Source organism: Mytilus edulis, chromosome 2 (genome assembly GCF_963676685.1).
Source record: "Mytilus edulis chromosome 2, xbMytEdul2.2, whole genome shotgun sequence".
NCBI classification, from domain to species: Eukaryota; Metazoa; Mollusca; class Bivalvia; order Mytilida; family Mytilidae; genus Mytilus; species Mytilus edulis.
Window position 1 is genome coordinate 48,435,308 of NC_092345.1, and position 26,854 is coordinate 48,462,161.

General features: G+C 32.4%; 1 protein-coding gene across 6 annotated transcripts; it reads left to right on the plus strand.

Moving 5' to 3' along the window:
• Window positions 1–16,077: 16,077 nt before the first annotated feature.
• On the plus strand, window positions 16,078–26,627 carry LOC139512326 (uncharacterized). 6 transcript variants are annotated; one of them, XM_071299843.1, is made up of 6 exons: window positions 16,078–16,372; window positions 16,849–17,094; window positions 18,241–18,289; window positions 22,801–23,449; window positions 23,769–23,873; window positions 25,621–26,627. In XM_071299843.1, the coding sequence occupies exons 4-6, from the start codon at window positions 22,804–22,806 to the stop codon at window positions 26,412–26,414; spliced, it is 1,545 nt and encodes a 514-aa protein (XP_071155944.1). In that variant the 5' UTR covers window positions 16,078–16,372; window positions 16,849–17,094; window positions 18,241–18,289; window positions 22,801–22,803; the 3' UTR covers window positions 26,415–26,627. The 6 variants fall into 6 exon arrangements, with proteins under 6 accessions (XP_071155944.1, XP_071155945.1, XP_071155946.1 ...); XM_071299844.1 differs by lacking the exon at window positions 18,241–18,289; XM_071299845.1 differs by lacking the exon at window positions 16,849–17,094.
• Window positions 26,628–26,854: the final 227 nt, after the last annotated feature.

The window sequence follows — 26,854 nt, forward strand, 5'->3', positions numbered from 1 at the left end:
CGGCCTTTAACAATGAGCAAAATCCATACAGCATTCTAGTACGGCATACGTTTTACCTCAGCGAACTCTCTGTCTTGGTGATGTATCAATCATTTGCTTCAGGTTGATCCATTTCGCATCTCGTCATGAATATGCGTGATATATTTGCCACTGGACATTAAGGGAGTAATCAATTTATCAGTTTCATTTAGTGATGCATGCTAATTATATATAGTTCTCAAATGATAATTGTCTAAAACTGTTTCCATTTTTGTGTATTTTATTTTTTAGCGTAAATTTTAGAATTTCTTTCCGAATCTTTCTCTTTGCATTTATTTGTTTGTAAACATTTAATAAAGTAGTCCATGTCAGGGGTTAGATTGTATACAGCCAATCTAGGACAAGGGCAGTAGAACAGAAAACAGTCTCCATTGTATACATACATATGCATTTATGTTGAAGCGTAAAACAACGACATGTAGTTGAGCTCGTTTTGGTGAATCAATTACTGTCAAATTTTTATATATATATATATCTGGTAAAGTTGTCATAAAAGCAAACACGGACGAAAAAGTTGGCAACAATTTATAATAAGACTAAACTTATTTTGGCCGTTTCGTTTCTTCTAAAGTGTTAAATTCAACCATGCGACTGGCTTACTTGGAGATTCAGGTGACCTTTTTCGTTTTTTAGAAATTTCAATCAAAGTTCGTATATCCCTTCAACGATTTATTCATTTTTTTTTTAACGTATAGATAGCGCGAAACTCTCACTACACCATGCATAGACTTTTTTTTCGACCAAATGCGGCTGCTTATTTATACAACCGAACAACCAAACGTCCGCACCCAATTTTAGCAAAGATATACTATAGAACGGGAGATGTGAATATTTCTATACCCAATCCATCATTTGGTTTTGAAAACAATTTTAAAGGTATACATTAATACGACATCAACCCAACGACACATATCAATCAAAACATTAAGAGTCAACACACAGATTTTTGTTATAGAAAGAAACCTATACAGAATAAAAAGCCTAAACCGCAACAAGACTAAATAATACGGGAGCAGTGATTTTTTTTAGACAAAAATGCAAGTGTTCCGTAGAAATATTTCACGTACCATTTTTTTTTTATTTCGATCGTTGAAAATTATAGCAGGTGTGATATAAATCAGTAGATTAAGGACAAAACTATAATATGGAAATATAATATGAAAATTAAGCCTGCTTTGTACTAGACCGACACACTGAGATGGATTTTTAACGTGTAAGTTCACAAGCTAACAGTTCGAAAGAAAGAAAAAAACTCTTTGTTAGACCCGTTTGGGATTCGGACTAAAGTCCTCTCGCTGTCGAGGTGAACTTATTCTCACGAGACCAACCAGGAGAGAGGTCGCATAGTCATACCAAAAACTCGAGCATAATAAACAATACAGTTTAACAGAATTATCACCGTTACTAATGCGATTTTAAAGTCATGATCTTATCTAAATTAGATACCGTTATGTGATGTTGGTATCTACACGTATGAATAGAGATGGCCGACATCAGAGTAGATTGAGAGGACCATCGCTCTCTGCAAATTGAAAACTCTTCCTCAATGATGTTAGTGGTCCCATTGTAGCGAGCTGTTGCAAGGCTAAATTTCTATCCTTATTAAATCTTCTCTCATTATTCAGTGGTATTTCAAGTTTACTTTTAATCTTATTGTCGAACGACTATTTGAAGTGCTTCTCGTTATGAACACGAATGAAATATTTGCCACTGGAGGTGACTGAGGCAAACAACAATGAATCACCATCACTAAAATATAAGTATTTGTTCTCACAAAATACTTTGTAATTAATTAGAAGAATGATGACAATTTCTCATCTATTCACGTTTTGATCGAGCCGCTTCAACCTCAAATCTTGCTGCAATTGTTTTACATTTAGGCTACTAGTATTAAATACTATTGTATTCATTGAAGGTTTACATGCGTAGTTTTTTTTATTCAAAAGAATAAATTAATATTTATAAATAAATTGGACTGAACAAACAACACCAATTATTTCCCATTTGCATGTAACGCAGTTTAGAAAAATAAAAGATTTGATTTTTTTTTAGATTAGCACACATGCAACGCATCCCCACTTAGGAGTCCTCCAAAAAGGTAAAATTTACCTGTAACGGAACATGTATGTCTGGTGTATGTATATCACTCGTTCCATCTACAATATACGGAAATGACACGACCGGGTATTGTAAAGCTTTGAGGGACTTTTAATGTCAAATTCATATCCCTGGGCGAAGAAATTACCAAGTTTGGAAAACACCGTGTGTACACTGACTTAAATAATGTATAAAAGTGTTTATGTCTTTCATGCTGTCTAGTCTGAGAATACAAGTTTGAGCAGTTTTTGAAGGTAAAAAATAAAGGTTTAATAATATTGCAAAAGTCTGTGAATAATTGAAAATAGGACGTTCCGGAAAACACAAGTCGCTATATTAAATGCTTGTAAATCTCTGTTACATGTGGTGCGCTTCTATTTAAATACCTTTCTGTTAATCATAAGAAAGTGTAAAAACAGTTATTGAAATCCGACTGAAAAAAGGGAAAACGAATAGTGACTATCTAACTTATTTTTCAAATATCGAATACACAAATAAATCTCTAACCATCCACGCTTACAATTTGTTTTTACTGACAGGTGTCTGCTGGCATTCGATTGGATATCAGTTTTATGTAGGCGTAACAATTCATCCCATTTATCCAATCAGCTGTCTTGTGTGCGATCTCATACGGTTCACACTAGGGTTCACATAGTCTAGTTTTTTATAATGATAGCGATAAAAATTATTCGTGCAGAATATACATCGTGACACTATAAAACAAAAATATCCTGTCCAAAAATGACTTACGAGACACCATATTAACCAAATAACTATTTAAAAACTAAGACAGCATACATATAAAATATTATCATTCATAACAATTACTATTTAAAAGGGAAATATTATACTATTAGTATCATGGTCCCAGCATTTTAACAAATTTATCAAAACAGGACGTTGTTGCAATGGTGTGACTGGGACTTTACGGTGCGTCTAAAAATAACCTAGGCCGCCTCGGTGCACTATAAGCTCTCGAAACTGCACTAAGACCATGATGAAACACTATAGCGAACTTTCTATACTAATGAAATGTCCATGTGTGGAAAAAAGATCTTACTATACACTGTACGGACATTTAGACTTATTCACTAGCTGTGATATACAGTAGAAGATCAGGGGCGGATGCAGGAATTTTCGAAAGGGGGGGTGCTAACCCAGGGCAAAGGGGGGGTGCAGGGGGTACAAAACATATGTCCCGATACAAATGCATTGATCGGCAAAAATAAAGGGGGGGTGCGCACCCCCGGAACCCCCCCCTGGATCCGCCACTGAAGATTTAGCAAGGATAGCAAGGATACAAAAATTACGATATTAATAACGCTAAAAATTAAAAGGAAAGTGTACGCTATGTCGCCCGGAATCCGACACTGACCTAGCAAATTACGACATAATTAAACCATTAGCAACTTTGTAAAAAAATATATAGAAAAAATGTCTTTTCTTTTCCTTAAACTGGGAATATTATGATAATCAGATAAAGGTAATGTCTGTCAAAAAACGTATTTTACGAAATAATTGAAATCGGATTTAGATTAGATTTGTGATCGTTGGAATTTAAATAATCTATCTCTTTATAATTACCGAAAGCTATTTCAAAGCTAGTGAACATGTAGACGAACCAGTGGACATAGACGGACTGGTAAACATGTAAACAGACGGGCGAATGTGACAGACTTATTGACAAACATTCACATATAGACAGACCTGCAGTTGGGAATGTAGGAAGACCAGGAGAAACGCTAAGGTACGCTTTACGCACACCCAATACACGCTTTAAGCTCGTTGTGCACACGATACAGATATGATTGACAGGTTGAATGCATCAAAATTACTAGCGTTTTGGTAGCGTGCATGATTTTTTTTACCTCGGCCGACGTACGTCGGATCTATACGTTGATGTGTGAAGCCGGTATTACATTATTTAAACCACTAAACAGGCAATGTCAGTTTCTAATTCTTATGCACAACAAAAGTAATATAAGACAATACATCTTTATTAAACAATTATCTAATATATATATAATGCCAAACAAGCATTTGGGTTTACGATTGCATTTCTTTTTTTAAAGAAAGCAACTTGTCTTATTTTTGTTTATGAATTGTGTTGTTAGTACTGGTCCGGGAACACAATTATCCCCCTTCAATTTTCGTTGTCAATTTTCGTTCACAAATATAGTTCCCTTTAATTTCAGTATATTTTTTCTTAAATTTTTTTTTGCCTTTCCTTTGAATTTTTCCCCATTTTTTTGCTATAATGTGAATGTAAGGTCATCTAAGAGAATTTCTGTAAAATTTCTTTTTGATATTTTGAGCAGAAATGAGTATATTTGTTAGGTAAACATAGGTGGGATTTCCCCTTTTCGGAAGCTCTCTGGCTTAACCCATACTGGTGTCCTTGTGTTTAGAATTAGAATTTAAAATATTTATAAGACAGATCAGTATCTAAAAAAGAATACTTTAATGAACGAATGAACTTTATTACCTTAAAACTACATTTCATAGTAACAGAGAAAATATATATTTACAATTATTAATACCATGCACATTGGTTGAAAAAAAACCTTGATTTAACTTGCATGTAGCTTGCAGGACCGATTTACCTGTAACATTTGTAGAAATTTAGATTATTTTTATGTAAGATGACCGATAGTGCTGTCTCAATTCAGAGTCTGAACTTTAAAAAACATGATTAAGTGTGTATTAATATAGTACATAATAGTATAGAATGTGAAAGCGATTCCTTTGATATAAAATTTGCAGCAATATTCCAGTATAAAATGTCTGTCTATCTGTAGCTACATCCAACACTTAACATGTCATGATAATTATAATGATATTCGTCACAGATATCTCTTGAGCCGCAGAAATGACAACGTCTGTCTTGAAAGGGGTTAGTTAGTTATAACTTTATGAAGTTAATCTCTTTTCATGCTTTTGGAGAGTTGTCTCATTGGCAATCAATACCACATCTCGATCTTTTTTTTATTTTTTTTATATATATAAAGTTAGACTTCAATGCCCCCCCCCCCCCCATTTTTCTTGAAACTCCTCGTAGATTTATAATAGATAGCTTACATATAACATATGTTTTGATAACTAATAATAAAGATCTTATTTTAGTTTAAAAACTTTACGAATGCCCAGCAAAGATTAAGCGTGTTGCATTCGAAGTGATCAGACTACCGCTAGGCCATTTCAACTCAAAATATATAAAATATCGTTGCATCGGTAAAACTTTGAATCATTTTTGACAAAACTATTAGAATTTAAGACTGCTCTGCTTTTACAATAACTGTTTACTTGTTATCATTTCAATGAATATCGAGTAATATTTGTCGATGGACGGTTGTTGAGTTAATGCACGGTATTGTGATTTTTTTCACAATTGAATTTATAGAACCTTTTGTTAAGATTCATTGTCATATGTATCAAATCAAAATAGCTTTCTATTACCAGTTCCTTGGCGTTGCAACACCACTGCATGGTCATCCAATCAAAAAAGGAAAGTTATAATATTTATTTTATTAATAATATAATCTTTTATTCGTAAGCAATACAACTTACAGAAAATAATTATTACAAATATTCAATTACATCAGTGAAACATATTTACATTTAAACAATTAGTCAAATAATCATATAAGTAGGTATACCATTATAACAGTACAGCAGAATAGGATCAAATGGATTTTTAGCATTAATGAATGAATTTAATTTCGTACCTTCTCAGTCAGAAATAAAAACTTCCCTTTAATTGGTTAGTTCCTTTACATTATGAACAGATACTGGTGAGAACCCAACCACTTTAAAAGGGGGTCCCAACCGAGCATAAAAAAAGGGGCGAGTTCCAACTGTATATATATGCCCCCTTTCAAATGCATTGATCGTCTAAAAAGTTTAAGATTCGACGGTTTTCTCCAACAATATGGTTTGATAAATTTCTTTCGAAGTTCATTATACTTTTCACATACTAAAATAAAATGATATTCATCTTCAATTACTTGTTTATCACACCATATTACAAAATCTCGGATATCTCTCAATATTATAAAATCGACAAGTTTCTTTATTCAAACAGTGAACAGACTGATTTATGCGGTATTTACAAATAAATGGTTTTATAAATATAATTTACAGCATGAACTAAATAAAACTGTTGGGGTCAAATACATCTATGCAACATACATTTAGGCGAGTCTTCAAAAAAATAGTTCATTTCACTATTAAGGCAGCAACCATTTGATTTTCTTGGGGGGGGGGGGGGGGGGGGGGGGGGGCTATGGATTTTTTTCCAAACATTTTTTTGGCGACAAATTTTTTTCTTTCAATATTAGCATTACATATAGTGTCAGCTGAGGGTAAAACAAACATTATTTTTCTCAGGGTCAAAAACAAATTATTTTTTTTTCCAAAACTCGAAACAAACTTTTTTTTCCAAAAAAAAAACATAGCCCCCCCCCCTTTTCCACCCCCAGAAAATCAAATGGTTGCTGCCTAAAGCTACCGTTTAATCTATCTTTGAATTCAATTAAAAACAAGTTCACATTTTTTTTAACCCTAATGTAACCGTATGTTAAAGCGTTTTCGTCCGTATCAATAAATTGTTTATCAAAATTGAAGTGCATGAGTATTATTAACGTCTGGGATGAGTGTGAGATTTCTCTGTTGATGGGAATAAACAAAATTTAGCTGAGTTTGTATTATTCAAATTAATGAAAAGGCAAGCTAGTGTGTGTTTAAAATAATATTGTTGGAATGGATTTATAACATTAAAAATGTGTGAAAAATAATAATCACTTGGTACGGTTTCAGCTTGCGTATTGTAATTTTAAATAGTATAGATCGATTCGTGTTTTAAAATCAAACAAACGCTACTGCTTGCACTGATGATCAAAAAATTACTTTTATATATATATATAAAAAAACAATGTATTTGTTACGTTATTGGTATTAAATTGTATATTTTGAAGATCATATTCCGTAATGTTATGCCCTGAATTCTATTCGATGTCTATAAAGCCAATAAAATCTATTTGTACTCGTAACAAAAAGGAGAAAAGATTGGGCTGCCTCTCTTCAATTTTGTCCAGTTACCAAAGTAAAATCAAAATTAAATTCTCCGACAATGCACATGTTGATATATTGTATATGTCATTCCAACACTTACACTTGTTCTTTTATTTGTGTGGCAAATTTAATGACCATTTTAATTCAAAGCTTGGATTTGCATCCTTCATTCTCCAGTACGTTTGAATTTCTACATACATCACAGTCAGTAATTAAAGTTGTGTGTTAAACGTCAGTACGAAAGCAAACAATCCATAGTAAAAAAAGATATTTAGAGGGCACATATGTATCTTTCGTCTGACAGCACGTATACACCACAGTTATCGTAAATTATATAAACATATAAAAAAAAATCGATTTTTTTTTTAAGACAAAAAAGAGAAAAGAACTGATAAGTGCGGGTAATCCATGCGCCTTGCCTCCTTTATGTTTCGATATCTTAAAAAATAATTATTCTTTTATCTATTATAACACGTGAAAACTACACCGGTGAGTTCCATACATGTCATAAACTTACAGCTGGTCGTGAACATGCATGAAGTATTTGCCACTGGACTTTAAACAACAATCAATCACACTACAACTTATAGTATATATAGTTGTGAAATACAAAATGTATATTATAATGATACATTTAGATGAATAAATAGAATACAAATACACTGTACTTTATATAACTGACACAATTTAAAGGAATACTCTCTAAACTATATAAGTAGAGAAGCGAAACGTTTCTTTTGAGTACTAAACAAACTTCCTAACAGTACATGTTTTTTAAATGGTTTTACATGCGGCGCTCAAATATTTTGCATGGTCTTTTGGTATAGTGTTTAGACATATATGATATTGTAAGAACCTTTAACGTATAATAGATTCACATTCGTTACTTTCAGGGGCGTAGCTAGGCCAAAATGATGTGTACGCAATGCCAGGGAAATAAGTCATACGGCGAGGGTGCTGGGGGTCTTGAGCGGCCCCCAGAAGCTCTAGAGTAAATGGTACAAAATCCTGCATTCTCGCGATTTCCTGGGACTGAAAATGACCTCACAAAAATCTTATTTTCATGAGTAACAAGTCAACTTTTGAAAATAATTAAATTTGAAAAAAAAAGTTAGAGAAAAAAAACTTCTAATGTGTAGTGGGTAGAGCTGTCGTATGTGTGGGTCGTATATATTAGGTAACAAATAAAATATATAGTGCCACCGTTGAAAAGCTTCAAAACTAAATCTGAGTGCTTTTTATCAACTTCCAAAAAACATTTTTACCGGTGTTCACAACATTTCAAGGTTAAATTTATGGCATACATTCTGGTGTGTATACAATTTACGTACGTCCTTGCATTTAATTATCAATATATATTTATATAAATAAACATTTATTAAAAACTAAACAACATATATATATAGACGAATAATTTATTAGTTCCTCAACAAAACAAGAAAAGAAATAAAGAATTAACACAAGATTTAATCTTTTTTTTTAATTAATCAGAATATACTTCAAATTGTAATAATAAAATACATATATACATGTATTAATCTAAAATACATTATCGAGTAGAAGGGGCGCAACTCGTGGTATCAAACCGGTATACTGAACGGATCAAAACAGGGTCTGAAAATTTTGAACGTTCTTTTGTATCCATGGTCTGTTTTGGTCTGACACGGTCTTAACGGGTCTAAACAACCCGCTAGACGATTCAGTCTTTTCCGTCTTGACACGCCTTAACGAACTGATTTACCTGATGAGGCTATCGATCTGAACGGCGACTGAACTATCTTAAATATCTTGACGATTTTTTCTAGCGGTAAATCCAGTCAATCAAGATGTGATCAGACCAAAATGACCGTTTCAGACTGAAATCGTGCTACTAGTGCATGTGGAACGACTGTTTGTGTTAAGATTGGGTCGGCGTATCCTGTTAGCAGAGGTGGACTGTTATTAATCAGTGATGCTGCTGATTCATAGAGATCCTGGCTGGCATCTTCTTCTGGCAATGTGGCATTGATAGTTGCTTGATCTGTAATAAATGAGAGAAAATTGACTCGTTGATACTGTGTTTGGGTATTTTATTTATGTTTTTATAGGGGGGCAATGGAAACATATTATATCATCATTCAATTAAATTCAGATACACTATGTACTTTAAATTGCAAGTTAAAAAGTATTGCACAAGACTAAATCAGACCCTATTTCAACCCTTTTCAGATTATCAAGGGTCTCAGCTATAAACTAATATGTGCTCCTGTCTAGGTTCAGACTGCAACAACAAATAGATAAACTTTATTCCGGATTTATGATAACCAGTCCGTATGTGTTTTAATATTTATAAATCATGTCTAGTTTTCGGTCCAAATAAGCTATTGTGGTTCCTTAGATACCAGTTTAAAGACGACTTGGCGGGCACCTGCAGCCACTTGTAAACTTATGTTGAAAATAACACTTTAAAACCGTTATCAGTTTAAACAAATGCAATCTTGCAATAGTAAAACAAGAGGGAAACCTTCAAACCAACAAGAAACACGTTGGCAATCATTTAAGTAATAAAAAATTGGTTAAAATAAATTGTTTTCAGTCACGTGATATCAGTTGGGAATTTCCCACATGTTGTGACGGCGTAGCAGACGAAACTTTTAGCAACATTGAAGAATAAGGGAAACTATGTATCCCGGTATTAAAAAGGCTACACATATTTGTGTTCATTTCATTGAAAATTAACAATAACAATAAAACAAAAAACCTTCAAAACAAAATTTTGCCAAAAATTGATTGTTTTATTATGGAAAATAAAACCATGTTGAGTGAAACTGATCAAGTTTACTTTTTACAAAGTAGGGCAGAGCCTTGAGAAGTTAAAATTAAGGGGAACAAACATTTGGGGATATATTATAAAGTGCTCAATATTATTTACTTACTTGTCTGGAATGATTCGGTTTCAAGTCCACCCTGTATTCCTCTGAAGCTGGTGGTGTCCTTCATCAGGTGGATTACTCTTTCTACTGCGAAGCTCTGATGCTTTGGAGCTGGTCCTCCCCCAGTTTTGAAGACTTCACTTCTGTGAGTTGTGTAAACAGCCTTGGCCACTCTTGTGGTATTCCTCCACTTGTTTCTTATGTCTGTAGCAGTACGAAGGGCAACTCCAAGCGAATTTACTTTCATGGCTATGTCATCCCAAACCATTTTTTTTTAACTGGTTGTTTACTGTATTTGTTAATTTTCCATTAATGATACTTGAGTGTTTTTCCACAAGTTGTTGAATGAGGTCTTCCTCTCCCACAGTGAAGTTGGTCTTTTTTAGTCTTTTTAGTTTGCTTGGATTTGGTTCAGCAGATTCAGCCATTGTTTTACAGACAGGATGCTCCAAAACAATGCATGATGGGTAGATTTTATTCAATCACTTGATTAATCAGTTGATAAAATTTTAACGCATTGATTAATCAGGTGATTAAATTTTAATTCATTGATTATTTAATCGACACGTTAAATATTGTTGAACAACAGAAAATAAACGACTCGTTAAAAGATTTAATGACTCGTTAAATTTAATCAATTGTTAAAAAAACGACAAGTTGAACAACAGACCTTTGGACGAACTCTTGGATCAACAAAAGCTTGCCGCCTAATGAAGGTTGATCCAATTATCAAGATGTGTACAGGGCTCCATACTAATCTTAGAAAGCAATTAGCTACATGAATATAGGAAGAATATTATATGTTTCATTTTACAATTTGATTAATTGCATTTTTGATTCTGAACTGAATTCTAATACGAATACGAATACGAATTTGTTTATTGTAGTGACATTGTGTATATATACAGTATAATAATAATATTTGTTAATACAACGTTTGTACACCCGGCTCATTGGACCTATAAGTCACTTAAAAAAATAAATCTTTAAATCATTTCATAGTCGAGTCCTTTAGTTCAATTATTTACATAAATGAATTGTCTGCGTTTTGTAAATGCTTGTAAAATATATTTAGCTGTTCTGCTTGGAAAATTAATTAAAAATTGTATTAATTGTTCACAGTGTGGCAGTGATAAAAATGTTTCTTTGCTTGGTATGGTTGAGTAAAGTTCATTTCGAAGTTCATCATATAAATCACAGTTAATAAGGAAATGAATTTCACTTTCAATTTCATTTTTGCTTCACATTTTACAAAGTCTGCTCTCCTCAGGTTCGCCACTAAACCGTCCTGTTTCAATTCTTAGAGGTAGAATGCCGCATCTAAATTGAGCCAACACTGACCGTTAGTTGCGTTGTAGGTTAAGGTTCACGTATGCTTCAACAGAGAAATTATTTTTGGCAGTTTTTTATGTTCGCAGTTTTGGATATTTATCTTTATTTTTTTAACCAATCAAGACTATGCTGTTCAAGTAGTGCTGATTTTGCGTTATTCTGAAAAGTTTCCATAACTCCAATGTTTGTCATTATAGTTTTTATTTCTGCCGACCAGTTGTTTGAGTATATGCTATAGTCCCATTGAAAGATATGTTTGCAAACCCTTGAATTATCCATTTTCAACAGTCTAATATAACCCTTGTGTTAATATCGCAACCCAAGCGATTTGGTGGTGGACTCTGTTTCCCTCATTCCCTTTTTTAATCTAACTTGAAACCTTTTCTTTCGAACGATTCTCAAAAAATTATGACCTTTCTATGTGACGTCATCATTCATCGTCGCCTTTTTTTGTTAATGTCACAAAAGTAATTTCAGAGGAGAGGACGAAAATTCGACGTAATAAACGAGTTCTGAGTAATAAAGAACTGACATCAAACAAACCACACTGTGATTAAAAAATATATTCAACAGGTTAGGAAAGGGTTAAATTAAGTAAGAATTAGAAAAAGTAATTTATCATATTAAAAAAGAAATAAAAGTATTTAGAACTTGATTCTACAAATGTTATTTTGCTTTTTATAATTTTTATTAAAGCGCCACTGATAAGTCTTTAATTCTTGACAGACTATAGGTTAAGACAAAGTTTAAGAAGTTTTTTTTTTAATTAGTTTTCAAAAGAGAGAACAGTTGAAAAGCTTTCTTTTTGTAGATGATGGTATTTTGGGTATTTAATAAGGCATGTGTAAGGTATTAAAAAATTGGCGATGTTATAAGCAAGAAGCATGATAGCATTAATTTAATAAGTCCAAAATGTAACTAAAAAATAAAGCGCAAAGATAAAAATAGGACTTGTTGAAGCATGTGTTCGCTTTGTGAGGCGATTAAATTGCTGATTATATATAGTACATCATGATCACACAAATTAATCATTCTCCTACGATAACTTATACATATCACTGGAATGCACAAACACAGAAACTATTACATAATATGTATGTCAACAGAAAGCAGTAAGTATGCATTCATACGCATTGAATTCGTTCCTTTTGTTTTGTTTTGAATAGTGACTTTTCATGTTCTTAAGGTGTTTTTTGTTTATGTTTTAAACACACAGTAAGGCATGAGGTATTAAATGCAGTGAAACTTGTTTATATTTGAAAATATTGAAATTTTAAGAATAATAAAAATGTAACAATATAATTATTTACCCTTTGTAGTCACCTCAGTTTTCGATGGATTATATATTGATAATTTAAAGTACATGATACTAGCTACAAATGTAACACATAAGTTTGGCTTACAACATCAAATTGGCAAATACAACTTAAAGCAAAAAAATACCGAATCAAGGATATTCCATTTCGTCAACACAGACATATTGGTTAATGTGTCACATGTGGAGCAGAATCTGCTTACCATTCCTGAGCTCCTCATATTACCCCAGTTTTTGTTGGCGTTTGTGTTGCTAAGTCTTTAATTTTCTATGTTGTGTCTTGTGTACTATTATTTGTCTGTTTGTCTTTTTCTTTGTAAGCCATGGCGTTGTCAGTTTTTTTTTTTCAAACTATGAGGTTGACTGTCCCTCTGGTATCGTTTGCTCCTCTTTTATACCTTTTGATACGAGAAAGGTGTAGGTCCGGTTAGGTCCGATTTTGGCCTCAAATTTCAGGTTGATGAAAAATTGTTCCTAATGAAATATTTTGGAAACTTTTTTTAAACACTTAAGTGTCTACTTCAATCGATTCAATTTGTTTATGTGAAAGATTTTCAACGACTTAGTCATTAGATACGCTCAAATTGAACCTAAAAATGAAAAATCTATCAAATATACCACATATATATATATATATATGCATTGTAATGTCAAAAACAGCCCATATCTAAGAACCAGAAGTATTCTTCTTTCCAATAAATAGCTAAAAGGTAACATTTTAACGATTTTGCAACACTGCTATATTTTGGAACCCAAAAAAGGGGTCTTACTGGATCTACTCTTTTGAGTTAATTAGCGGGAATTTTCTTCCTTCAATCAATTTCAGATGCTAACGGACATTCAATGAAAGATTGACTGAGAAACAAAAGGACGGAAATCATATCAATAAACACGAAATTATTAACTAAATACAGGACGACATGAAACCCATAAATATCAAGGTTGAGACTCGTTTCCCGGAAGTGTGTATTAAGCAGGAATATTCCTATGACATCATTTGAATTATATTTTTGAAAATGAGCAATAAAGTGATTCTAGCACATATACATGGGGTGAACCAACCTTAACTTTATGAAGGAGCAAATCTTGCAATGTTATTAGTATGGCCTTTGTTGACAAAATAAAACAGTTTTCCAACTAACAGAAAACTGAGAAAAAGGACACAACTCCAATTTGTCTTATCTTTCTTTTTTTAATCATATTGTGTAGCAAATGTAAGATATATTATGCATTATTAAAAAGACATGATTCTTATGAGATCACAACCAAGATACAAGGATTATAATTCTGATAAGATAAGAACTCAATAAAGATACAAAGATTAAAATTATGATAAGATAAAAACAGTTTTTGTTTGATTGTTTTATCATTTTCAGCAACATTTTAGAATCCACATATGAGTAATACAACTATGAGATTTTATAGTTTCATAGTTTTTCTGAAGACTTTCACGGCAAACAGAATTTTTGTCAATCGTACGGAATTATTTTGGAAGCTTATGTATCCAATACAAACAAAATAAGACCTCATATTTGCTATTAAATTTTATGTTAATTGAAACTGTGAAGGACTTTTAATTCGCCAAATTCTCACCTTTAGCAAGTCCAGGGGCGTAGCTAGAAAGAAACGACGTGGAAGCAACTACCGAAAAAATTTTGGGACCCTATTATGCAGAATTTTTTTTTTCTCGGTTTTTGGTCATAGGACGGTTAAAAGAGGAGCTATATTGAGATAAAAATTTATGAATGTAAAACTATTAATAAATCTTCTGAATATAGTAATACATAAACAATAAATATTTGTGATACAGAATTTACTCGAAATTGTCCAAAATCTGCTCTTCGGGTCTGGGCAGAAACAAACTTCTCTATTACTTTGTCAACATTCACACTGAAATGCCGATGAACATACAGTAATCATGGTAATGCTATGTAACTTTCGTTGTTCATTTTTGATCGTACATTTGTACATTTGATCTCAGGGCCATCATGGCATGGTAGCACTCGCGAGATGTTATAAACCAGCGTACGTGTTCGGCATCGAGCGATCTCCCAATTGAATTCGTCAAAATTACATGCTAGGTCAGTTTCGTATGTTTCAGACAATATTGAGATTTGTTCGTTTGTGATATTTCCTACAACACGATGAAGCCGTGAGATACAGCACAAAGAAGCGATTTTCTGATAACATGACGCGACTCCACTCTCCAGTTGCCATATCATATGGTCTATGAACGCAAAAAATAATGAGACTTTCCAATACTGTTTTGGCGTGGTTGCAGGGTGATTGGCTCCGGTAGTCTGTCAACCACATCGCCTCGGCATATTTTCAACGATATCGAAGGGATCTGATAATTCTAATGCCGATTGGTACATCTCATTCCAAACTGATAAACTGTACACTGTAAAATGTGCTCCAAAACTACATATCTTAGAATAGACTGAGTATTACAAATTCAAAAGTAAAAATCTTGTGAAAGATGCAAGTAACCTTCCGATTTTGTCATAATCTCCAAAAAAAAAAATATTTTGAAACCAAATGTCGTCATCTAATGATATTTCATCAATTAAAAAATGTGACAACATAGGTGTTTCCTTTAACATTCAATTTATAAATTTTTATTTTGCCATTTCTTTTTTTGCATGCCGAATCAATGTGCACGCAACTTCGGAGCTACGACTTTTTTGAATGAACAGCTTCATCAACACTTTTAACTAGGTTGTCAAACTAATATCCGGGATAGACGGAAAAGACACCAACAGTCTCCGATTCCGATTGACCAACTCATCTCTCTCTCTTCTGCTTTTTTTTTTTTTTTTTTTTTTTTTGTGAAAACGACGTGGATGCACGTGTTGTCGTGCCTCCGGGTAGCTACGCCCCTGAAGTCCTTTGTTCTTCTATGTGGGATTACCTATCTGTCATGGGTGATCATTTATTCCTAATTATTCTAGTAGACACTCGTAGAAGTACAAAACATTACATAATGTAAGTAGAAAAATACACTTTCTGCACTAACGTGTGTCCACTTTTAGATAAAACTAACCTTAGTAGTAGTGACCTTCAAATCAAAAGGGACCTTCCACTTTCAAATTTTAAACTAACTAATGTGTCTTAATGTTAATTCAATGTTAAAATAAGTGTTTATATCATTGTTGCTGTCATTTGGTAGAATTATTTCTACTTAATTTATTGCAGTTGCAGGTCTTTTATCAATTTCTTTTCATAGTCTACGTTAATTGATATTACACGTGCGTGTAATTTTTGAGGTCACTTCTACTCGACAACGTCTGTCGTAATATTATATTTGGCACTTTTTATTTCTACAGAGAAGCGTTTACTTGTTTATTATGTAGCAACTTTATTTTTCAGAGTCATTGTTTAAAGTGTATGCTTACATCTCATCTAGTAAATATTAAAGTGAACCGCTAGTCAATTTATTCTTTGATCTTGTGCTTAGTTGTATTCTGACACCTGAGTCTTCGCCATAGCCTAAGATGAACTGGATAAATATTGGACGGAGTCGTGGTTTTGAAAAATGCAACAGATGATAAAACGTATAGCAAATAAATAGTTTAAAGACGTGCAGTCTAGATACATTTACACATACGTAAGTTATGTTGCTTACATTGTGTAAATTAATGTTTGCATGTGTTATATACAAACATCTTTATAGTACTTGAGTTATATGCAATCATAACATTATTTTGATTCGTCTTGAAAATATAATTTGACCAAAGCATTTACAGATCATGTGTATATTGCATGTGCATATACTATACATGTTTATCATCTTCGTCACATGATTTGGTAGCATTTATATAGGAATTTAAATTAAGTAACACAAACCATATTAAATTATGAATAAGACAGTGTTACATAAGTCATGAATATGACAGTTGTTATTCATTCATTTGATGTGTTTCAGCTTTTGATTTTGCAATTTGATTATAGAGTCCCTTTGAGATTTTACTTTTCACACAGGTTACATGTATAAGAACATTTAGTATTTTAAATAGTATCACAACGCATATTTCCTAACATTTTTATCTTCATGTGTCACCTGGTTGTGTGTTATTTATATAGATGCTGTAGTTTGCAGTGACAATGTCGTTATCTGTTTGATAGCATTCGGTAGAAAAACTGATATTCTTGTCAATTAAGATTGCAGTCAAACGCGCATGCCACATGCAGGGTTCGTACTCACGATATAAACTTGACAGTCTAGTGATTGGGTAGATGGACTTCGTAGACCACTCGACCACCGAGACCCAAAGAAAGTACTTTAATTCTTTTGGATTTAGATAAGGGTATAGCAGTCTAAAATTTCAGGTAGGGATTTTAAATTGTGAAAAGAATTAACCTGTTTGTTTTTAATAAATAATTCTAGTTTCCTTGACCATTATGTACATGTATGCTGAATACATATCAGGACACTAAACGTTATTGTCATAAACCATATCTTGAAATGGTAGATTATTTCTTTTTTCCTGGAAAATGATATAATCTTTTATCCACTTTTACTTTAAGTTCTTATATTTTGAAGGGCTATTCAAATTTGGTAAACATTTTTTCTTGATTTTTGTTTAATTTTAACGAAACGCGCATCTTGCGTACACATATTTAATCATAGAATCTTAAATGAATTTATTGACCATACATATCATATAAAAGAATGATTAACAATAAATATACAAATTGCAATACTTATCTATTAACATAATTGCACATATTAAGAAAGACATGACGTCTATTTTTTTTTTATATTCTTTGGAAGACGTTTTTACTTAATAGTTTTTATCAAAACCGTTTCGAATGCCCTGGTAATGCCGAAAAACTCGTAGAACAGTTTCGGATTTCTACTCTCAAAATAATTATTTGAAATGAATACAAATAAATACACTATCTTTCATCGAATACGAGTAACATTACTTAAGAGAACCAACACACTTTTTATGATGAGTCTTATGTAGACGAAACGCGCGTCTAGCGTACTAAATTATAATCCTGGTACCTTTGATAACTATTTACACCACTGGGTCGATGCCACTGCCGGTGGACGTTTCGTCCCCGAGGGTATCACCAGCCCAGTAGTCAATACTTCGGTGTTGACATGAATATCAATAATGTGATCATTTTTATAAATTTCCTGTTTACAAAACTTTGAATTTTTCGAAAAACTAAGGATTTTCTTATCCCAGGCATAGACTACCTTAGCCGTATTTGGCACAACTTTTTGAAATTTTGGATCCTCAATGCTCTTTAACTTTTTACTTGTTTGGCTTTATATTTTTTTTTATATGAGCGTCACTGATGAGTCTTATGTAGACGAAACGCGCGTCTGGCGTACTAAATTATAATCCTGGTACCTTTGATAACTATTTTTCATTAAATGAAGCTGGAAAATGATCAACCGATGCAACTCCAGATATGTGTCAGCGATTGTTTTTCTCTGATTGAATAGACCTTTGTTTGTAGGATTTATGTTTGCAAGTATCGAAAATGGAACACCAGAGTCAATTATAAGGTTAATATGATTTTTTACAAATAGAACGAAACAAATCTGCATGTAATTTTGTAATTAATGATCGTCCCATCAGTACTTCTTGTTTTATTGATTGTTTATGAACTGAACAATTTCTTCTTCAGAATTTGTTGATGTACGCTTTGATTTCTTTATTCATATTATCAATGTCCATATAATCAAAGTATCACAAATGATTTATATTGGCATAATGTTCATTGTTCAAAAATATTGAATAAATCCGCCAGCGGAATATTTAGATGTTTAATTTTTCCTACTTTTTATTCTTTGTTTCTAGTTTTGAACAATTTAATTCTTGATACTAAAGCTCGATCATTTATAAAACGTAAGCATTTCATTCTGCACATAACACTCTATTCTTTAATGACGTTTATTCTGTCATTTTTTATTTTTTTATTTTAATGAAACGCCAATATATTATATTTTCTTTCTCAAAAACTGACTATTTCAAACATGCCAAACTAACATTGTTATAACCATGAAAGAAATAATTTGTGTACTAGGAGACAGGTTAATAAAAGCAATGTATGTTTGTTTCTTTGGATCTGACATCTTAAGCTATTTGAATTTATAATGCTTTGTTTTCTAGATTAATATACTATTCTTATCTAGAATTTATAATATGCTTTTGCTTGTGCATTCTGATTTTACCTCCAAAACAAATCCATTATGTTTGTCTTTCGAACTCGAATTCATCTTTAAATTCAGCTTTATCTCCCTTTGGCCTCTTTACAATATCCATAATTTCTAACAAACGAAATATTTTAACTTTTTTTTAATTTTCACATAAGGTTTTTACCAAATAGTTATATAGATTATCATATTGTTAAGATAAGACTCAACACGTCCAACTTTTTCAACTTACTACTAAATACCCGCCAGTATATTGTTCATATGACCATGATGACAGTGCTGAAGTAGATTAGCAGTAATAATAGAGTGAAAGAGTTTAAATGTTTCAAACCTCATTCAAAATTAAGTAAATTACATATTCAAATATTGGAATCAATAACGTGTGTATTTATATTGGTTGATTTTCTAGAATAAATTGTATTGTCTCAAAATGACTATCACAATTTAGATTCATATGAAACCTCAAATTAAAAAAAAAATGATACATATGTATTTTATAACTAAATAGATAGTTTACATTATAAATCTTATGTACATATACTTTTTTTTTAAGAAAAAATCGATGGGTCACTGTGAAAACTGTCTAATTATGAGAAAATAAAGGTTGGCAGGTAGGTGAAACTTACATAAATGCAGAGATAAATGAAAAATGAAGATATTGATGCCCGATTTATATAATTCCAAGGCCGTCAGTTGGCACCAGAAGCGACGAAGCAGCGCATCCATTTTGAGTGTGCAAATATCCACTTTTTTATATGGGACGAGCTCTGACGTCCCACGGCCCCAGTTTGTTTCGACCATTTTGTTCAATTCTGAGTGATATATAACAATATATTCCTTTTATGAAATGATACATGAATATCTATTATCATTATATTTTTATTTTCATTTTCACATACCAATTGTCTTCGCTATAACATGTAGCAATACATATGTCTTTGTTACAGGTGGTATTTGTTGTTCTGTGGTTTGCATGTTGCAATGTTCTTTTATTTTAGTTGTTTATGTATTTCTTTTTCTTGGGTGTTCTTGCATGTGTTTGTACTGTCTTCCTATCATATAATATTGTCTTTTTTTACATTGCCATATAAGCGGGAGGTTTGGCTAGAGATAATACTAGGACCAACCCTCCATTTTTTTTTTAAATATCCCGTATTAATTCAGGAATATAACAGTTGTTATCAAATAGTCCGTTTCTGTGTATCATATGTATTGTGACGTTTGGTTTTGTAGCTTTTGTGGTCCGTTATTTTCCTCTTATAATTGATGTGTTTCCCTCAGTTTGAATTGCGACCCATATTTGTTTCAGTTAAATCCAATTATGACTAGATATTGTATAGCGGTTCACTTCTAGAGTCTTGATTTACAACTGTTATATAATAAGCATGAGTGAACCAAGCAGGGTAGGTAATTACGTTCTTTAATTACATAAGCCTAAGACTGTTTTACGCTCTGGATTTGCAGCGTGTGTAGGCTGCCGCCATTTGTCGTTGGCCAAACATCGTCAGACAAAAAGTCTGTTGTTCAACACAAGTCATTCGTTTTGACTTTCCAGTCTCATATTAGTCCTACGTATATATGAAGGCTGTCATAAAATAGATTATTTTTATTGTAGTCTGGTTTCTTCTGGATAGAGTTCAAGAAATACCTCCTTTTACGAACTTCTTTTCGGATATTTTTGTTGAATGTCTATAGAAGAATTTCGTAGCTTCAATTTTGGTTTGTTTCTTTGGTGTGTATCTTTTCGGTCGAATTACTGTCCAATAATTTTTACGCATTGTCGAAAATATTACGGTATCATTAAGTTCCTCGTCGCATGTCTAATGAATGGTTTGGTTCATCTGTTAGAAGCCTTTACGAAGCGTTCAGTATCTATCTTTGTATCTGGCTCATTTTTGTTGAATTCATCTTAATTTTTTATATACTAATCCTGATCCTTTTCATCCGCAGTTTTTTTATCACACAAAGTTTCATAATTATAATTCCTTGTTTAAACACGTTTAAAATCATTTTTTTAAATTGTCAATTTCCTTCGCTATATCTATCCCATGCTTTTGTGTGAGTGTTCGGATTAGGTGTAAAACATATAAATGAACACAGTATGTTTTACACCTAAACTTCTAGAAACTTTTTTTTCTTTAATTTGTACTTTAAAGGTAAGTAATCAAAATGCGTTTTAACCGTATTTGTCAAGGTATACATGCAAAGATGCGTGTATCTGGAAAAAACATGTTATTACCTGATAAAACATGTTTATAATGTTCAGCTGGCTATTTTAAACTGACAATTGTGACCCAAATTAAATATGTATATATAATTCAACAACAACACAAATCAGCAACATAAACATTAAATCATTTACGGCAAATGTCTATTGGCATACAAATAGTTTGGACCCATTATTTAAATTTTGGAATAAGAGATTCATTCTGCCTTTGCAGTATACGTACGTACAATAATTGTGAAGCAACGTTAACAATGTAACTAAATGTTCCATACATTAATGGTATTTGAACGAATTTTGACTCGTTCAAATTTTATATATATTACAGAAAACTATATGATATTTATCTGTCAAATGAGAATTCAAAGTTAAGGGATCACCAGCATTTATTATTGGTTCAAACGCATCTAAAATAGTACTATTGCTGCATAAAAAAGGAATACTCCGTCTATGCTATTTTAAGTCGATGAGTATGAATCAGAATATATATTATATATCAAAAAGTAAAGCGCCTAGCAAAGTTCTTTAATTTCATTTTCAGATATATTGTTAATGTCTGGTCAATACATAGCCCACATTACTGTGAGTTCTTGCTACTAAATCAGGTTTTGTATCCACAAATTAGACAAAAAGAATACTACCGAAACAGTATGTTATTCATACAGATAATTCACATTCATAATGAACCTACAATAAACATCATGGTTTCAAGACTACATGGTGAATTTCACATTTTTAGCAGTACTTTGCCTTTGCCCAATTGTATAGCGTTAACATATATACATTTAAAATACGTTGTGATTGTGAATGTTTACAATTATTGGACTTTTAATTAAATGTGACTTCGCATGGCGGGTGGTGTTTGTAAAGCAGAAGAAGATTACCCTACCAAAGCACCAAGTCGATGGAAGTCGAGTTCGTTACGTTACCATGATATGTATCTTTTTTAATTTTTAATCAATTTATGAAATAAGATAATCGGTAAATTTAAATTCTTTAGATACTGCATAATTACTTTGATATGGAATGCCACCACCAGTTCGTTGACCATAGTAGTCTATGTAGAATCGGTGTTTTGCTTTAATTCTATATTGTTGTAAATATGGAAACCCTTTCTTATGGAAACATGTTTCAGGTTAAAAGTGTTCGTGTTTGTTTTCAGTAACTGTGAAAATTTACTAATATAATTTTATTAAATTACGTCTTCTATAAGGACATTATATGTACTTAATCTGTATTTGTTTTGCAAACATAAAGAGTTTTAAAATATCATTCTAATAAAAAGAATTATAAAACATCCAACATATACATCAAATGTGAATTGCCTTAATTGTGTAATGGGATTTTTTTTTATTATAGAAAACTCGTTTATCAAATGAATACACAATATACCTTTTTTATTCAATCCAATGAAAGATTTCAATATGGCTTGCATATTTTTCCAAAACATATGTATTTGAATATAGAAAAAACACACTACTCTGTCTATCATTGCAGATATTTTGTGTAAATACTTCAACAGATTTCAATCAACTTAGTTCATAATAGCATTCAGTTTTAAAAATTTAAGATTTCCTAAAATGTTCCAGTTACTTTGATATTTTTATTTGAACAATAATCTGATTTCTTTTCACAGAAAATGGCACCACATTGTTGTCAACGGCTTATGCAAAAGATCCATTCAAAGGATATTAAATTAGATGAATATGGTAAGGCAAAGGAGTTTTGTTTGTTGAGCATTGCTCGTCCTCATATGAGAGCTTTCCATTCATCATGGTTTTGTTTCTTTATTGCATTCACGGCATGGTTTGGTATACAACCACTCTTACCAACAATCATAAAGGAGTTGCACTTGTCCAGGAAAGATGTCGCTAACTCTGGAATTGCAAGTGTTGCTGCTACTATAATAGTACGAGTATCTGCAGGACATCTTTGCGATAAATTTGGACCTCGTCGAGTTATGGCAACGTTGCTGGTAATAGGATCTATTCCATTAGCTTTATCAGGACTGATCACTAGCGGAACAGGGCTGATTGTGGTGCGTCTTTTTATTGGTTTTCTTGGTGGAACGTTTGTTCCCTGTCAGTTTTGGACAAGTATCATGTTTAACTACAAGATTGTTGGAACAGCTAATGCCATGGTTGGTGGATGGGGAAATCTTGGTGGTGGATTTACATTTTTGTTGATGCCTGCTGTTTTCCAACTTATCAAAATCATGGGTGTCCATGAATTCTTGGCTTGGAAAATAGCTGTAGTAGTACCAGCCGTTATCTGCAGTGCAACTGGTATGTCAATTTTGTCAATATTGTTGTAGAACATTTCAGTGGTTTTAATAGAAATATTTTACATATGCTGATGAAGTTGTTAAATTGATTTAAGATGTTTCGTCCTATTGTTTTTTTAATGGTGAGCTTTCAATTTTATAGAAAAATGTTATTCTTCAAACGCCATTATTCCCGTCCAATTTTAGGTAGTATAAAGTAAATTAACCATGATAACTGACATCATTTCAACGTTTGTTCATATTTACATAAACGTTCAGAATCGGAAGACTTTTTTCATCTTTATATGTTCATTCTTATCGATCGATGTTTTGCAATCCAGGTATATCAATTCTGTTTACATCTGATGACTGTCCACAGGGAGAATGGATAAACCGGAGACATGCACATGCTAAAACTGAAGAACTTAGGGCTGTCGTTCATGAAGGTAACTATAACTTATGAAATAAGATACCACTCTAGAGAAATATAATTGAAAGTGACCCACATTTTGTTCATAAAACTCAAAAGGATGACTGTTTGTGCTTCGTAAGGGTTAGTGACTCAAAACGTCTCTCTGCTTTCGGAGTTGAGGCGATTCCCTCATAGTTTTTGTTACCTTGACAGTGAGTGTTATCCCTTCACTTGAATTATGAGATTAAAAATCGATAAACCCCTAAAGGGTCTACTGATCTTTTGTTTTGCAGTAGCTAATATGTTGCAAATTATAACAGAGAGAAAGAAAAAATCTAAATATTGTAAAAGAGGGATGAAAGATACCAGAGGGAGTGTCAAACTTGTAAATAACTCTGAAACTGTAGAAATTTGTCAAGAAAGCCGAAATCGACAAACCACTCTTTATAGTAATAATTGCTTAGGAAGGAACATTTTCATAATGTTTTTCGGGTGGTTTTTTTTTGTTTTTTTTTTGTTTGTTTGTTTTTTTTTGGGGGGGGGGGTATTATTTAGTCAGAAATCATATGTTTAACTGACTTTCGAACTCCAAGGTAAATTCGAGGTCCATAAAAACTGACAAAAGCAAACGTTAACAACCAACTGAACGAGTAAAAAAAAAACTGTAACACACGAATTTCCTAAGTAACCGGCTGGTTAAACCTGTGTTTATAGAAAACTGAACCTCCAGCTTAAATGACAGAGGGGCGAAAATACCACAGGAATATTCAAACTCTTAAATCAAAAATATACTGACAACGCCATGGCTAAACAAACATCCAACCAATAGACATGGTTCACAAAACACAACTTACAGCCAGCTGAAAGACGCCTCCGGTGCGGGAATTTCTCGCTGTATTGAAGACCTGTTGGTGACCTTCTGCTGTTGTCTTCTCTATGGTCGGGTTGTTGTCTCTTTGACACATTTCCCATTTCCATTCTCAATTTTACAAAAATAAAGACAGAGCAAAATGATTTTATCTTTGTTTCAAATGAAGAAATATTGTGCATGCGTAAAGTCCTGTCTAGCACTATAGAAAAACATCACATAACATTTCATTGGATATAAGACAATAACAATCACAGGCAGTTATCATTCAAATGATCACACTTTTTAACCTGTGTACAAGCTTTAGTAACCATGTAACCTCAAGTTTCAAAATATTCTATAGAAACCCCAAATAAAAAATAATGGTGCTTTGAAATACCCAAGATCTATGTTTATGACCCATAAATGTTTTACTGCAATGAAATTTAGGATTTATTACCTACAGCTGTCAAATTCAAGGGAATATATTTTCGACCTATTTTGGTAAACAACGAATGTGACGTACTATGATTTGGTGGTATTACATCTAAAGGTTTTCAGTCATCAAACCTCAGATGAGTATACGAATATACAAACTGGACCTCATGAATATAAAAACTTAGTATAACTTAAGTTAACACACACAGTTGTCAATACCAAATGTCCAAATAGATCAATTAGACACCAGGCTAACAGACAAATAAAAAATTCAGAAAACAGTAAATAGAAAACTTAATATTGAGCAACAATATTAAACAAAAATACCGGATACCACCCAAAAAGCAGTTAAAAAGGCCAACATTTCTGATTCCCTTGTCGAATTTGGTAATCATTGAGGAAAAGAGGAATTGCATTATGAAAAGTTCATTGTATCATGCATGTATATATATTTGTAAAAATGAAATAATTACCAAATGGTACAATATTGTTATAGAAAACTTACCAATGAAAGGACACCACAAGTCGCATCTGAATAAACAGCCAAAAGTATGGACTTACATTACAATTTCACTGTTGATCATACAATATGGTATGTGTTTTGGAGTGGAAATTGCTGGAAACACCATTCTGAATTTATACTTTTTATACAAGTTTAAAATCGAAGGCTGCAACGAAACTACAGTTACAATATCAAACAATAATGTGACTGGAGTCAATTTGATTGGTGTCGAAGAAGTAGATTTGTCATGTAGTGTCTTAAACCAAAGTACTGCTAGTTTAATCGCATCCCTCTTTGGACTTATGAATCTATTTGCACGTGCACTAGGAGGAACATTTTCAGATGTTTTCTTCAAGCACTACAAAATTCCAGGACGTCTGTTAGCTCACCAACTCTGTTTAGCAGGAGAAGGAATTATGCTAGTGATATTCAGCCAGATGAAAACTATTCCGTCCGCCATTTGTGTATTGATTATAACAAGTTTATTTGTACAAGCATCAGAAGGTACTACCTATTCCATAGTGCCATATGTTCATGCCAAGCGAATAGGGGTGATTGCCGGGGTTGTTGGAGCTGGAGGCAACACAGGGGCACTTATCTGGAATACAATATGGGTTCAATTAGTTGATGTAGAACCTAGTTGGTGGTTTTGGATAATAGGTGTAATTGTGTTCTCAGGAAGTATGTTCACGATGTTATTGAGAGTTGAGGGGATGACTATATGGCATATCCTCCGCAAACAGGAAAAGGGTGAAAACGAAGAAAATGAAACTGCTCTTGAACGATAAAACGTGTTTTGACGTGCAAAAAAGAACATTGTGTAGAATGCCTAAACAATACCTGATATTTAATGACATTTTATAACATACAATTATAAATATATATATATACTAGTATATATTTCTTATGTTAAAAACATTACATTAGATATATGTAATGTAAACTCGAATTGCTTCTTGTGTATTTTTAAACTTGTAAAATAAAACGTCTATTGCGTCTTACTTTTATTTTATTTTTAAACAAAGATGACACGTGTAAACATTTTGAGTAATTACTATAACATAAAATAGTTGCATCGCAGTTAATAAAAATATGCACACTTTACCAAAATGTCATTTATTTAGTTCATTGTTTTTATACATGTTATACTTGTAAAATAAAAATTCGGTCATTTAATTAATTGTATGGCTTTGTACGATTATGTGCATAAAATTACCTAGGGATATTG